The sequence below is a fragment of the Nilaparvata lugens genome, chromosome 5 (assembly GCF_014356525.2).
Source record: "Nilaparvata lugens isolate BPH chromosome 5, ASM1435652v1, whole genome shotgun sequence".
NCBI classification, from domain to species: domain Eukaryota; kingdom Metazoa; phylum Arthropoda; class Insecta; order Hemiptera; family Delphacidae; genus Nilaparvata; species Nilaparvata lugens.
Window position 1 is genome coordinate 5,553,563 of NC_052508.1, and position 16,965 is coordinate 5,570,527.

General features: G+C 31.7%; 1 protein-coding gene across 15 annotated transcripts in view; it reads right to left on the bottom strand.

The window, feature by feature from the left end:
• LOC111052772 (peptide methionine sulfoxide reductase) overlaps positions 1-16,965 on the bottom strand; it is a 55,067-nt gene that overhangs the window by 10,112 nt on the left and 27,990 nt on the right. For 3 of the 15 annotated variants that reach the window (XM_022339543.2, XM_039429804.1, XM_022339541.2), the window contains exons 1-2: positions 12,957-13,115; positions 2,025-2,191 (exon numbers count right to left, since the gene is read on the bottom strand). In XM_022339543.2, the coding sequence (XP_022195235.1) occupies positions 2,025-2,191; positions 12,957-13,019 (230 nt within the window). In that variant the 5' untranslated portion in view covers positions 13,020-13,115. Of the gene's footprint in view, positions 1-2,024; positions 2,192-3,593; positions 3,733-6,165; positions 6,491-12,251; positions 12,540-12,770; positions 13,116-16,965 lie in introns of those variants that run through there. The other 12 variants (XM_022339551.2, XM_022339546.2, XM_039429808.1 and 9 more) reach the window with 8 other exon arrangements.

The following is a 16,965-nucleotide window of genomic DNA, read 5'->3' on the forward strand; positions in this document are numbered from 1 at the left end:
GAGCAGAAGATACATTGACCGTTCTCACAATTACCGATTGTCGGCCGAATCAGAATGCCCTTCGATTGGCTGAGAATCAGCTGTTGGTAAGAATTAGCCAATCGGAGGACTGAAAATGTTAGTTTGTAACCTGGAACTATTTAACCTTATTCTTATGGGAGAGTGGTTTTGACGATTTCAAGTATTTTTATGATTGACATCACTACAATTTATTCCAAAAATAGTTATTTCGATAATTTTTTATCAGTGATGGACAGATGTCAATCATTACTATAATATCAAATTAATCAAAAATAAAAGTTTAACACAGAGAATATTACATAACAACGAAAAAACACTGCAGTAGCCATTTGCATAACTGAATACTTTAAAAATTTAGAATGAAAAATATAGATAATGAATAACAAAAACTCTTATCATGTCTTACAATATAAGCTACACCACGTGTATACAAACTTATCTCAACTTATTCAGAGCTTTTAACAAAATTTGATGAAAAAAAAACTAATGATAGGCAATCAAGTTAGATTGGCACCAAAAACTTTTTGTAATTTTTCGGTTCACTGGCAATGTATTCAAGATAGTCTGGTATTTTCTAGACCGTTCAGGGCAGTTACATCACATAGCTTATGCAATTTTAGTTTGTTCTTGATAATCCGATTATTAAATTAAGCTTTTTCAAATCTCCAGTCCTTTATTTATTGATTCATAAAATAAGTTCATAATCAAAATGATAGGAGAGAAAAAGTAAGGTAACCTTGTGCTATTCCTCTCCCAAATTTAGATAAGGTTACACATGGTCCGAAATAGGTATTGTTTTTACAATGTTTTTTTCTGCTAATGATTATGCCCATATATGAGCTTTAAAATGGTGATGCTTCAAAGGGTAATTGGAAGAATGCGAAGTCCACGTTATAATGACAGTGTTTGATTAGCAATGGTATTGCTACCCTTGTCTATCATTCAACAAAGCGGATGGCGCTATCTCTTTCTCGCTTTACTCTATTGCCAGATCGTTTTTTAACAATGTAGAAATACAATTAATTAACAAAATATCTAATCTTTATTACGAAAATTCATTATGAAATTATTGAAAAATATAATTTCTTGCGTAATAAAATATATTTGATTATTTTGAACGAGAATGAACATTTAATATTACATCAATAAACCTGTATCAGCTACCGTCTATAGAAGGCATTGACAAGACAGAGGATCGGAAACGTTGTTCTCCTATCTTTATCCACTGCTATTATAACGTGGAGCTCACTATAGGTTATTGAGGTTCCAAATTTCAAGCCGATTTCTTGTTAACTCAAGCTGACTACTGTATATTAAAAGTGTGTTGTTGGGGTGAGAGTGTAATAACGGCACAGTATGAAAGACTACCAGCGTCACATAGCTTCACCAAAAACAATGGGATATCTTCTCATGCTATCTTTCCTCTATGATAATAGTGAGAACTGCCTGCAATAATAATGCTAATAAAAACTTATGCTATCTTTTTTCTATGCTATTATAGACTACCTTAACCTTCCGGTAGTCACGCTGTTGTAGAAAGTACAACAGTGTCAGTTGTTTTGCTGCACAAAACTATTGAATGGGGTGGTGTCAGTAATGAGTCACCTATACATTTCAAAACTTTCCCCCATCACTCCTCTGAGTTGCAGTATCAACCGAGCAATGGTTCAGTCTTTAGGTGCCATTTAGTCGCGACAGTGCATAAGTCGCACTGTGCATAAGATAGGGAAAGACTGTATACGGGGACTGTAAGCGAACCAATAATACAGAATTGATGGCTTTGCTTGATGTACCTTATTGGGCTATGAAATAGTAATCATCCAAATGTTCATAGGCGTGAAATAATCCAAGAAGATGCAAAAAGTAATTATACAATTAATTAATATGTTTTTACAGTAAACAGAGTACATAACACTTGGAAAATTGGATGTTGTACAAAATACGACTACCGGAAGGTTAAAATGGGAATTTTTGAGAATATTATTGTTGGAGAATGTACTTACAAACTGCGGTAGGTGGGGTTGTTCTTGGTGCCGCCACAGTAGCCGACTCGGGTTCGAATCACACCGATTGTGGCTCCGTAGAGTGCATCGGGCGCCCAGAAGCAGGCCATGCCGAAGGTTGCCTTCTTGGTCGGTACGTCCATGTTGTGTACGTAGGTGCTCATGTTCTGCATCACAAACAAAATTTAAATTAAAAACAAAATAAAGCATAATTAGAACTGAATACACAACTAAAAAATGTAAATGGAAAGTGTATAGAATGGTATAGATATAGTAGGGTCCACGTTATAATGGCAGTGGAGAAAGATAGGAGAACAACGTTGCCGATTCTCAGTCTTCTATAGACGGTCTACATGCCTAGTCTTCTATATGCCTTCTATAGACGGTAGCTGATGCAGGTTTATTGGTGTAATAGTAAGTGTTCATTCTCGTTTAAAATAATTAATTATATTTTATCAAGCAAGGAATATTATATTTCTCAATAATTCCATAAAGAATTTTCCTAATTAAGATGAAATATTTTGTTGATTAATTATCAATTCTACATTGTTAAAAGACGATCTGGCAACAGAGCAAAGCGAGAAAGAGATAGCGTTATCCGCTTTGTTGAATGATAGACAAGGACAGCAATACCATTGCTAAAAAACACTGCAAACACTGGCAGTATTTTGATCAACATTGGTGTTGGTACCCTTGTCTATCATTCGACAAAGCAGATAGCGCTATCCTTTTCTACCTCGGTAACATGGCCTTATCGTTTTTCAACAATTTAGTAATATAATTAATTAACAAAATATTAAATCTCAGTAATAAAAATGTATTAATGAATTTAAAAAAATGTTTTCAACTAGAAAAATATAATTTATGATTCTAAGCAAGAATGAGCAGTTAATATTACATCAGATCGGTATAAGCTATATTCTATAAAAGGCAACAAAATATTTAGCCTAATCTTGGTTATGAAAATTCATTATGAAGTCATTGGAAAAAAAATAATTCCTTGCTCAATAATAAAATATAATTGATTATTTTAAACGGGAATGAACAGTTAATACTACATCAATGAACCGGTATCAGTAGATGGCATTGACAAGACAGAAAATCGGAAACGATGTTCTCCTATCTTTCTCCACAGCCATTATAACGTGGACCTCACTATGAATATGTCTGTTAGACCGTGATAATATCAAAATAATTATTATGAGTTGTAAATTATTCAAATAAATAAATAGACATCTGACAGTGATCAGCCTGGAAATTCTGAAGAAAAGTACATTAGAATGGTAGACACAGTAGACACATTTACAGATTTGTAAAATCCAAAAAAATGTACCAATAGAATGATAAAACTTTGAAATATAGAGACAAGATCAATAAATTATACAAAATGATATCTAGGACCTGTTTAGAAAAATAGAAACCTTGTATTATATAAGAAGGAGGTTAAACACTGTACTATTCAGGGATAGTGTGTGTGAGCCACACTCCTAACTTCAAGGAATACTGAAAAAATGTTTGTGAAGAAGGTGGCCAAGTATGAGAAAATACAAGAAATAAATAGCAAAATACCTTTGAAAAAGTAGTTGAGATGAACGATAGAGTTGAAAAAACTAGGCTACTGTGGCTGGAGACTATAAATTTGACACTGACGAAAAGTTATATACCCAAGGCTGGGATTCAGAAAGAGTTAAGTGAGCAGAGGAAGAGGGGATAATAGCTGCAAGAGGGAGAGAGAGAGATACAGAGAGAGAGAGAGAGAGAGAGAGAGAGAGAGAGAGAGAAGGAAAAGATTGGAAGAGGAGAAGAATACTTGTTTGAAATTATTCAATGGACCGTTTAACATTCAATGCCAAATTTAATAAGGGGATTGAACCGAGCTGAAGATTATAGATATAAACTTGAGTGAAAAAAGAAGACGCAACTAGAAAACAAATTAGGACAAAATTGAATAGCAGAAGATGATGAGGTTGAAAAATAACTTTAAAAATAAGTGGACTGCTACAACTCGTTCCCACATTTTTTCATCCAGTACAGAAATGAACAAGGGAAAATTGTTGTGGAAGAAAGAAAGAAAATTGAGGATTTAATTCTGAAAGGGAATGGAAGAGGAGAGAGAGAGAGAATATAAAGTGCGAGAATACAGAGAGAAACAGAAACGTTTGGATTGAAGGAACGTGGAAAAAATGTGCTAATGTAATAATTACAAATCATTGTAGACTGATTCAAAATTACTGAGATAATTACAAAATTTGAAATTTAATAAGGAGCTAATTTAAGTTTAAAAGTGATAAATTACACGCTGCATCGTTCTAAAGTAAATGTACAGATTGAAAAAGATAAGTCGAGAGGAAATATATTAATATAAACAATAAGCAGATAAAATAGCAGAATCGAAGGAGATGGTACAGAAAAAGCGAACAATATTTAAATTTAAGGTAAGTTATTAGTCTCCTAATACTAGAAGAGATAAATTTTGAAAAATCTATGAATAAATTTCAGTCAAGACAGAAATGAAGCAATTTGTCACACATTAATCATGCATGATATATCAGATAAGAGTAATAATTGATATTGTTTTTTTCAACTGCACTCAATAATTTTTGTTTTTGGCAATTTTCCAAGTCAACAAAGTTACATTACTTCATGATAATATTACAATTGTAAATGTCAAATTGGAAAAAATTGTTGGGACTCAAATATCATAATAAATATTAGTCTACATATGGAAATTACTGAGAAATTGCATTTGTTCAAAATGATGATGAATTAATAATTATTGAACGATAATCCAAATTAAATGCTGTAAATCACCCCGAAGGCTTCTGCTACTGCAAATATTGACAAAAGGTTAAACATCTAAATTCTAGCAAAGATTTGCAAAAATGCAATGAATTAATAATTATTAAACGATAATTCAAATTAAATGCTGTAAATCACCCCGAAGACTTCTGCTACTGCAAATATTAACAACAGGGTAAACAGCTAAAATCAAGCAAAGATTTGCAAAATTGCAATGAATTAATAATTATTATTAAACGAAAATCCAAATTAAATGCTGTAAATCACCCCGAAGACTTCTGCTACTGCAAATATTGACAACAGGATAAACAGCTAAAATCTAGCAAAAATGCAAACTAAAATCTAGCTGTTTACCCTGTTGTCAATATTTGCAATAGCAGAAGTCTTCGGGGTGATTTACAGCATTTGATTAGGATTTTCGTTTAAGGCTGTGCAAAGGCTAAAAATAAACTTTTTACTCGTGATATTTTTCGAAGTTTTTCGATTTGTATATCATCAAGTTATTAAAATGGAAAAGGTTTCTCAGGAAAACATTTTTTTCTGATGATTACTTTTTGAGATATGAGCGCCTGAAGTTTGAATCTTTGGGACAGAACATTTCAAATTCGGTAAGATATAAATCCATGAATTTAGAGGATGGATTCTTCATGGTATTGTTGATCTAGTAAAACAAAAATTTTCAGAAAATATCAATTTTTGAAAAAGTTATTCAATTTACAAAAAATAACTCGACTGAAAGTTATTTTTGGTTATTTTTAGTAAATTTAATAACTATTTTAAAAATTGATAATTTCAGAAAATTTTTGTTTTACTAGATCAACAATACTATGAAGAATCTATCCTCTAAATCTCATGCATATCTTACCGAATTTTAAATGTTCTGTCCCAAAAATTTAAACTTTAAGGGTTCCTATCTCAAAAAGTAATGATCAGAAAAAAATGTTTTCCTGAGAAACTTTTTCACTTTGATAGCTTGATGATATACAAATCGAAAAACTTTGAAAAATATCACGAGTAGAAAGTTTATTTTTAACTTTTGCACAGCATTAATAATAATTAATAATAAATTAGTCCATGAATTACGCAAGAGGCAAGCTATAGTAGTTGATTTAAGCTACATACACAGAAACCCCAAAGAACAAATGATATAGATATGACCATATTTCATACAAAAATGGGTTGAGGTTTAAATTTTCAATCAAAAAAAAATTGAATAAATAACTATTAAAGCTGAGCAGGGTGAGGGAAAGCTACACAAAACCATAAGCAATCAAATATCCAAAGCATTTTAAAAACAGCGGAGGGTTACTTTAATAAAGCCGTTAATTTAATAACATTGTACCTTTAATATTAGGCTATTAGATTAGTCAGTCCCGTATTTCAGTCAAAAACTAACCACAAATCAGAAGCTCAGAGCCCCGTTGCAAAACAAATTGTGGTGACTACTCAGAATATCCCAGTCTATTTATTCAGATACCAATTAAAATTTTGATGATAAACTCTGACACGCGAGACAGTCAGTCTCTCTTACTCTTGCCCCATTAATCCCCCGAATGAATGACGAAACACTCGTTCACAATTGAGTGTGTAATAAAAAAAGAATGGAAAAACTTGACGAAAACGTGATAACTGATAAGATCGAAGTAAGTTCAATATCACTACAGTGAGCATTGATTGAGTGGGGAGCATAAATGCTATTTATAAGTAATGTTGACCGTCTAGAAAGACACGCTACAGTGAGTTTTACTTATATCTATTTCTAGAATTCGATTATCTCTAGACTTGCTATATGGGTCAAAATCATGAGGAACAATTTGTCATGGTTTATGATAACTATCCGGAAGAATCTGCTATAACAGTTCAAATTCTCTTTAAATGAGATTCACTAAAGCTGGGTTTACACGAACCCATTTGTTTATTAACAAAATGGTGATAACTTAATGACCGAGCGATGTGAGGTCTAAGATTCAAGTCGACGGTTTGACATATGTTTGAATGTTTGTATGTTGCGCATTTACGGCGAAACGCGGTAATAGATTTTCATGAAATTTGACAGGTATGTTCCTTTTTTAATTGTGCGTCGACGTATGTACAAGGTTTTTGGAAATTTTGCATTTCAAGGATAATATAAAAGGAAAAAGGAGCCTCCTTCATACGCCAATATTAGAGTAAAAATCAGACTATAGAATTATTCATCATAAATCAGCTGACAAGTGATTACACTGATATGTGGAGAAGCCAGGCTATTGCTGTATTTCCATAAGGTCTATAGTTTCAATCAGGTACTTGTGGATGAAAATACTGCGTGAGGTATACTGTTCACAGAACTACTAGTTATCAACATTTTGGTTTTAATTTAGTGTTAATTTGGTGTTAAAATATTAACATTTTCGTTATTAACTTTGATGTAAACGCAGCTTTACAGACCTATTGGCAGTTCCTCGTTATTTATAAGGAATGCTAAGGCCCGGTTGCACAAAAGCCGGTTAAATTTTAATCGTGATTAATTTCACGAGAACCAATCAGAGAAGGCCTTTTTGATAAGACGGCTTCTCTGAATGGATCTCGTTGAATTAATCCCGATTAAAATTTAACCGGCTTTTGTGCAACCGGCACAAGAGTTTAAAATCATTTTTCACTATATCTTTGCTTCCTGTATAAATAAATGAATAATACATATTTATTATATAAATAATAAATATTTCAAGAATACATAGAACATGTCAGACAAGCATAAAACAATAAAAGGTTTAAGTTAGTACAACAAATTTATGATATTCACCCATTTATTTATTCATTCAGGGTTCTAGCACATGAATTATTTAGTAGGCAAGAGTGTTAGGCTAGGCACACACCAGTTAGTCAAGACAAGACAAGACATGAACAGACACGTTTAGTCACAATACTTCACATTGTTGCTTATGAAGACATGTCTAATTGCAATGACTAATCAGTGTGTGTTGCATTATAAGCAACTATGTGTAGTATTGTGCTTGATCATGTCTTGTCTTGACTAACTGGTGTATTAAGTTAGTCTGACCATTTATTCAAGACAAGACACGTTTAGTCACAATACTTCACAAAGCAGCTTGTGGCGCAACTCACACTGATTAGTCTTTGCAATTAGACATATCTTCATAAGCAACTATGACAATTATTGTGACTAAACGTGTCTTGTCTTGACTAACTGATGTGCGCCTAGCCTTACAGTGAGATGCGCGTTATAATGGCAGTATTTGATTAACATGGATGTTGCTATCCGTGTCTACCATTCGACAAAGCAGATAGCGCTGTCCGCTTTTCTACCTCCGCAACGTTGCCAGCTCATTTTTAACAATGTAGAAAAATATAATTAACAAAATATTTTATCTCAATTATGAAAATTCATTATTTAATTATTGAAAAAAAAATTTTATTCAACAAAATAAAATTGATTATTTCAAACAAGAATAAACAGTTAATTGACCGAGCGAAGTGAGGTCTAAGATTCAAGTCGACGGTTTGGCATTTCTCTTAATGTTTAAATGTTGCGCATTTACGGCGAAACGCGGTAATAAATTTTCATGAAATTTGACAGGTATGTTCATTTTTTAATTGCGCGTCGACGTATATACAAGGTTTTTGGAAATTTTGCATTTCAAGGATAATATAAAAGGAAAAAGGAGCCTCCTTCATACGCCAATATCAGAGTAAAAATCAGACTATAGAATAATTATTATTCATCATAAATCAGCTGACAAGTGATTACACAGATGTGTGGAGAAGCCAGTCTATAGCTGTATTTCCATAAGGTCTATAGTTTCAATCAGGTACTTGTGGATGAGAATATTGCGTGAGGTCTTATGTTTACAGAACTACTAGTGTAAATTAGTGTATAAGACAGTAAATATTCTAACATACATGATATTAAAGTATGAGTATTTATCTGGAATTAAATATCTAAGTAACCTTTTTTTCGCCACACTTGGATGTAATGAGCTGGTTTACGTGCGTCATATGGAGGCCGAAAGTGATTGTTTTCCGACCAGGCCGGTAAAACTTTACGGCCCTAGGGCTGTAAAATGACCTTGAATAACAGCTGATCGTGTCCGATCTCACAAAAATCATAGAGAGATAATCTCATAACGACTGTAATAATCTATATAATTATGTATCGTGAATCGCGGTATTATGTCTATAATATATTTTATAAATTACTGTTTAATAATTTAATATTTATTATTGTGTTTTGATATCAAACAATGAATACAATGGCTGCATTGTCCATTGTCAGAAAGGTACGTATCGCAAGTATTTAAAAGTGAAGAATCGAATTTGAAATCAAAGTACAATAATTGTATCAATATTTAAAAGTGAGGTAGAGTAATAATTGTTTCTTTCTTATTATCGAATTCCACTTCTTAATGCAATACAATCAACTATAATAACAAGAAAATACAGCAGAGATCTGAAGTTTAAGGTAAGCCTACTGGTGAAACTCAGCCTTGACTAAAAAACTCCTAGTAATTTTCCGTAATTCATTATTAAAACTTTTAGATAATTTTCTTTAATATTGAACCATATAGAGAAAACATTAGGCCCACTCAAGATTGAATCTTCGAATGTTTTCTCTATGATTTCAGAGCAATATTTTGTTGTGAAAATGCCGGCAAACCGGCTTCAAATTAATATGCCGCTATACACTATATTATAGTAGCCTACATACGTTACCTGACTTAATTCAGAGTGAAAATTTTATTGTGAAACAGATAATAATATTAATTTTAATAATATAAGTCATGAGCCAAAGTCTGTTGTACCTTTGACTATAGAAAGAACCTTCTTCTATAGAAAGAACAACCTTCTTCTATAGTCAAAGGTTGTACGCTTTTTAGGAGTGAAGTAAACTTTTTTAGAAGTCTAGTTTACAGTATTACGTGTATGCTAAGAGTTATCAGTCAGGCCTCCACGTTCAACAATACGCAATAGCCGAGAGCGTAAAGGTGTAATACAACAGAACTCAAAGCTCAGTGAATAACAAACATGCGATCTAGGTTCGAATCTCGGCCAATGACATTTTTTTTGTCGATGAATTTCGACTTTTATTAGCTATTTTTTATATTAGTTACCATAATTTAAATTTCAATCAATTTTTTAGATATATTTTGAGACAAAACTGTGAAATATGAAATTATATTAATTTTTTTCATCACATTATTTCAAAATAGTAATGAAAATTCTATTCATCTATCTATCCATGAGATATTGCACCGGGCGCAAAGCGCGAGCTATAAAAATTCAAACAATTATTCAAAATATTAATAGTATAAAAATATGGTCACTATTGTAAATTATTAATTAGTAATATTGAAATTAATTGACAGTAAAAGTTGTCATAACCAAGATTCAAACTATCAAAATAGGCTGTTTGAATTTTATTAATTTTTCAATTTCTTATAAATATTGGGAAGTTTTTTTTTTTGGTGTGGCGAAAAATAGCGTTCGCAACACGGGCAAAAATGTTTTTCCGGCTCTCGAACGCTTCAAGTTCTCGACTTCGTCTCGAACTTGAAAACCGCGATCTCGAGCCGGAAAACGTACATTTTCGACCCTAGGTGCGAAATATACTATTCCGGCTCTCGAACGCTTCAAGTTCTTGACTTCGTCTCGAACTTGAAAACCGCGATCTCGAGCCGGAAAACGTACATTTTCGACCCTAGGTGCGAAATATACTATTAAAACCTTTACTTCACAACATGTTTCAACATATTAATGCCATTTTCAAGTGAGTGATTGATCTATTTCATCTCCGATTTTCGATTTCTAGAGAAAGAGTAGTCATCAAAAATTTGATATTATTATTAAGTATTGTTATAGCAGACTATAGAATTATTCATCATAAATCAGCTGTTCAGTGGGCTATAATACTACCCGTTCAAAAACATCGAACATCTTGAAAATGTATCTTTCCATCAACGTTAGTAGACAGTATGTTGCAGCAAGACCTGATAACAGCGCTCACTCACATTCCGGGACGACACGTCACGGTACGAAAGGACAGAAAGCTCTATGTTTTTTTTAGGATTTTTTTCTAGACATTTTAAATTGATAAATTATTTATTAATTTTGAGAAAACATAACAACAGGTCAATGTAACTTACTGAGCGCGAGGTCTACTGTTCACAGAACTACTAGTATTACACTATCAGCTATCTTCTATAGAAGACAGTAACAAGGCAGAGAATCTGCAACGCTGTTTTCCTATCTTTCTCCAGTACCATTATCAAGTAGACTGCACTACAGTAATGTTCCAATCCCATCTAATATCTTTCTTCTCTCTCTCTCTCTTTGTTACCTTATCCCTTTTCTTCTTTATCTCGCTGGAAGCGATTGTTCAAGCTGAGAATTCAGACTAAAGTTTTCAACAAATTTAATTTATCGATTATTTTGTTATGCATTTTATTGTTGTTCAATTAAAATCACCTAGACCTATATCGAAATTTCAATAAACGTCTTTAAAATTCTCATCACGGAGTCTAGAATAACTTGGCATTGATATGATCCATTAATGCATTGGCTACTTTATCGTCATTATTACATCATCTTCATTTACGGTTCAATAGCTTTCAAGCATCATCATAAGTCATATTATAAAAGATCTTTGAAAATGTAGCCGATTACAGTTCAAACGGAATTTCAAGTCTGCCCAAGACAGAAATAGATTTATGACAAAAATGTACTTGACACCTGTCAAGAGGTGCATCTTATTCCAAGTCTACGGCCATATATAGCCGACGTTTTGAGATTATGCAAAAAGTTCAAGTATCAATAAAAAACTCTTTTAATGCAATTTATTATTACCATGTCTAATTACTTGATTGCTACTTCACTTGTTAATCTTCTAGAAACTTATTTCTTTGAATTTTCTACTGTGAAACGATTTTTTTAATAGTGAGTGTGAATTATTTAAATAATAATTGAAGTACCGGGCATGTCATTATTTGTAATGACAAAATGCACATTCTTCAATATCTTCTCTCTGATAGTAATTCAAGAGATATACGGTAGTCACAGTTGAAAATATTACAAATATCATAGTTCAATTTAGTTCACGGTCTTGGTGAGTATCAATAAGAACACCTACTTTTCATGATACGTTACGAAGCGCTTAATTTCGAGCGCTTAATCTAACATTGGAAGGGTGACCGCTTTTGACCAGAAACTAACTGTAGCTTTCTGAGGCTCAAAATACACCTAAAATTCTCAGTCAATATTACATTATTTCTAATCATGCTTAAAATCTAAAAGATGAGCATTAAGAAAATAAAATTTCTTAGTAATTTACGTTTGTTTAAAGGTCAAAAAACTAGAGAAAAATTGACATTCATGTGGAAAAATATTAAGATACCCCCTACATTAGTATGGTGGTTTATAAGGTAGTGTACTCACCCTCTTTATTTATTGTTTTCAAGGGTTTTAAATCAAATATATGCAATAGATGTACAGAATACACTTGAAAACAAATAAGTTCACTTTAGATAAGATGTTGTCCAACCAAGCTTAGAAATAGTTCGTGAAAACTTTCAAGAGCAGAACCAAGTTGACAACCTTCAATCACAAAGATGTTTCTAGAAAGAAGTTCAGGACAGTTCATCACTGATGGGTAGACAATCGAACTGAAAACCAGAATATCCATGTGCCCATGTTTGGATGAGATCCAATTCAAGTTTTTGAGATGACGTACCTAACCTAGGTTACCGTTACTTAGGATGATGCAATCCGTCAGACAATTGCAATATTTCAGTAACAGAAACGGGAGGAAGCACACATTCTGCCAATCATGAAATTCTAAGGTCTTTACACTTGTCTTAAGAAAGACAATGAATGTTACGGGAAAAAAAACATTGATTGATTATTGAAAACTAGTTGAAGTGACAATAACAAAATACAACCATTATTCAACTTTACCTTGCTGGGATGCGATTTTTTGCAGCAAAACATAATGTTAACAGACGGACAGAAACAGAGCAAGGCAAAAAGTTTCCTTGACCCAAAAACTATGCAATCTACAAGTTAAATTCGGTCAATGTGTCACATAACCTTCAACAATAACAAAACTATTTAGGATGAAAAATTAATAAAATATTACAATACCGCTCGAACTGAAGATGAACTACGAACTGAGCTGGCTACTGCTTCACGAATGCTGCTGATCATGTTTTTAAAATGCCCTGTTTTAATTTAAAAACACAAAATTACTGATGAGGGCTGTCAAAACGATGTGTGGTTTGTTTTGACCCTGAAGAAAGAGGATGGGTCGATATTATTGACCTGAAAAGTTGACTGAAAATATCGATATATAAACTTCGATATCAACATGGGATATCGATAGATAAGATCGATTCAATACTTTGATATTGATAGGTGAAATCTCAAAGAAATTTTTCTAATAAATCTCAAATAATTAGTTCTTTAAGATTAGAGTTTCAAATAATTTTTTATCAAAAACAGAAATTTGAACATTTTTTTCAATAATCAATCAAAAACCACAGAAAATAAGAAAACACATTTTGTGCATTATTATAACTAAGAAAATCTAGTGTGGCGCACTCACACAACTTTCTTTGCCGTTATGAGAATTCATCACCTAACGCTAGAGTTCCCGCGCATCTAAAGTCTACTATTCAAAGATTTGAGCCAGCTGGTGACAGGGCAATAACGCTGGAGACACACGAGATCTGCTATCTCTTCATAGTAAATGATTTAATAGAATCAACAATAATTTGCACTTTGAACATTACGACATAGTAGTCAGGTATTTATAAATAAAAGCTATTAGCTTCTACTTACATTAGTGTAGCGCTTTCGGACACTAGTTCCTTCATCAACACTGGCTGTCACTTCAGTGAAGATAGAAGTGACAGCCAGTGTTGATGAAGGAACTAGTGTCCGAAAGCGCTACACTAATGTAAGTAGAAGCTAATAGCTTTTATTTATAAATACCTGACTGCTATGTCGTAATTAATTGTTCAAAGTGATTATTTAACAAGCAGTTTGTAATGGAATCAAACATTGAAGAATAATTTGCAATTGAATAATCACATTTTCTCGAATTTAAAGCTTATTTTCAATTTTAGGTGAAAATGTTACTGAACATTAATTGTGGAGATTTTCATGCTCAATCTACTCCACTTGATTTTTTTCGTTTCAATTGTATCTGAAGCCTGATAATTGGGAATCTATCTGCATTGATGTGGCGAAGCTCCTGAAATTTTTACAGATATGGGACTTGTGGCAGTTGATAGAGCTTATTGATGACTATTTTAGGTATGAATTTGATCAAAATCGTTGGAGCCGTTTCCGAGAAAATCACGAAAAACCCTGTTTTTGACAACATTCTCGCCATTTTGAATTGCATTTGATCGAAATTGTTCGTGTCGGATCCTTATAGTGAAAGGACCTTAAGTTCCAAATTTCAAGTCATTCCGTTAATTGGGAGATGAGATATCGTGTACACAGACGCACATACACACACACACACATACAGACCAATACCCAAAAACCAGTTTTTTGGACTCAGGGGACCTTGAAACGTATAGAAATTTAGAAATTGGATACCTTAATTTTTTTTGGAAAGCAATACTTTCCTTACCTATGGTAATAGGGCATGAAAGTAAAAATAAAAACACTTATTATGTGATTATATCCTATATTACTTGAATAATATAGCCTAATATTAATATTGTATTAAAAGCAAAATAAGCCAATTACCCTAATAAACATAATTCTGTGTATTTTTACTAAGGTAATGTATATTCATAAATAACTTATTGAATTGTTGATCATCAATTAAATAAAAAATTATGTATAACTTATAATATTATGGATAATCATTAATCAACTCCTCAGACCGAATCAAAACTTTCTGATGAGAAAAAGATTTGTGTCGTGTTGTGAAATGAAAGTAAAGGCTTCCATATACCCAACACATTTATCAATTTATCCATTCAAAATCTAGTGCCGGTTGCACAAAAGTCGGTTAAATTTTAACCAGTTTTTTTTTAATTAAATTTTAATTTCACAAGAACCAATCAGAGAAGGCGTTTTTGAAAAGACGACTTTCTTTGATTGTTTCTTGTGGAATTAATAACGGTTAAAATTTAAACGGCACTATCAGCACTATCCAGTGTGTGTAAAAGCCTTTTTCTTCTACAGAACTTCTTTATTTTCAATTATTACTCTACACTCTAATTAAAAAATCCTCATTTCAGATTCAGAAACATTTTTCTGAATTCGAAAAAATTAAATCAAAATTTAGATTCCGTTTAGACCTATTATCTAAAATACCTTTTAGAATGTACGGTATTAGGTTTTGAGAAGGAATAATGGCAGAAAAATAATAGAAATCGATTTTCTTTTTAAATTATATTTCAAGTAGATGAAAATATGACTGGATTAATAGTTATAAAGAACCATGCTAGTATAATACAAAAACAACCACATTTCAATAAATACGGTTTTACAAAAGTCAAGAACAGTCTTAGATTATTTTAAAATGCCTGAAGGGTTCATACAAGGTGGAAAGAGTAATCACATGATTAATAAATTTAAGGTACCGTACATATATATATTACAGTATAAGCCAAGAACATGAAAGTGTTCATTAACACAAAAATACTCTTCATAACCAAAAATAGTATCTAAACAGAAAAGAATGTTCAAGAATTATAAAATAAAAGGTTTTAAAGCGAAATTTGCACATTCCCGATACTAAAAACATCTATATATTGCAACTACAGATCAACTTTATTGTTATAATAATCTTAAATTATTATAAAATCATTGATAGGAAACATAATACCTAAAATTAATAACAGTATAGGGTACCAATAACAATATATTCTTTTTAAAACAGAAATAGACGAAATTAATAATTAATAAAATATTCTAAAGCAAAATTTACACATTTCTAAACTTAAAAACATTTTAGTTTAACTAGAGGTCAACTGTTAATGTAATGATAATTTTCAACTATAAAAAACATTGATATAATGAATGAAATAAAATACATAAATATAACATACATTAATAAGGAGGTACTGGTAGATAACACGCAGCAACGTATGTAGTTCTATGGGACTGCAATTTTAAACTAGGAAGTATCTTAAAAACTCAACAATTCAATAAATTATCAGAATGAAAATTACACCTAGTTGTTTGCTGTGTAATGTTCAATCATATGAGTTGGTTAATATTTACATGTCTCATATGATTTAACATCCCAATATTATCAGCTGACCGCCAAGCTAAACTAAATCCTAATAAATTGAAAAAAGAAGAAGATGAAGTGATAGTTCTATTAATAATTGAATGTTGATGTAAGAATAAACTGGTTAGAAAAACATCTAAAAGGCTAAAGGAAGAGATTGATGCCATTTTCAAGTGATATGAAGTAAATATGTAAATTAATACTGCTGGAAGATTCTTATTTTAATCATAATATGCTAGTGTATTCATATGATTTTATGAGCTAGGACTGTAAATATTTATTTACTTCATATCACTTGAAAATGGCATCAATGTTGAAACATGTTAAATAACATTATGAAACATGTGATTAAATAATTCAAAAAGGGTACTGAGATTTTTATTTCTATTTATATTTTACAAGTAGCCCTATACAGAAAAGAGATATCTAAAAGGAGTCTCATTATTTACACAGATCATGTTGATTCCAGTATGTGTTCTTTGATTAATAACTAATAGAAATATTTATATTTGAATCAATGGATTTTATAAATTAATATTACAGTTTTGTCATTATGTTACATTAGTTTTTGACATAATATACATTGATTTTTTGCATACTAAAGATTTTATAAATAATGCTGAAACATTTTTTAAACATATAGACTACACCAAAGATTTGATTCTCTAGAAGACCTGTGCTATAGTGAGGTCTACGTTATAATAGCAGTGGAAAAAGATAAGAGATCACCGTTGTCGATTCTCTGTCTTGTCAATGCCTTCTATAGACGGTAGCTGAAACAGGTTTATTGAAATAATATTAACGGTTAATTTTTTAGAGGAGATCTGATACTGGTATATCTGATATCAAGTGTTCGACAAAAATTTACAATTTTCAACCATGAATTTCTATTTT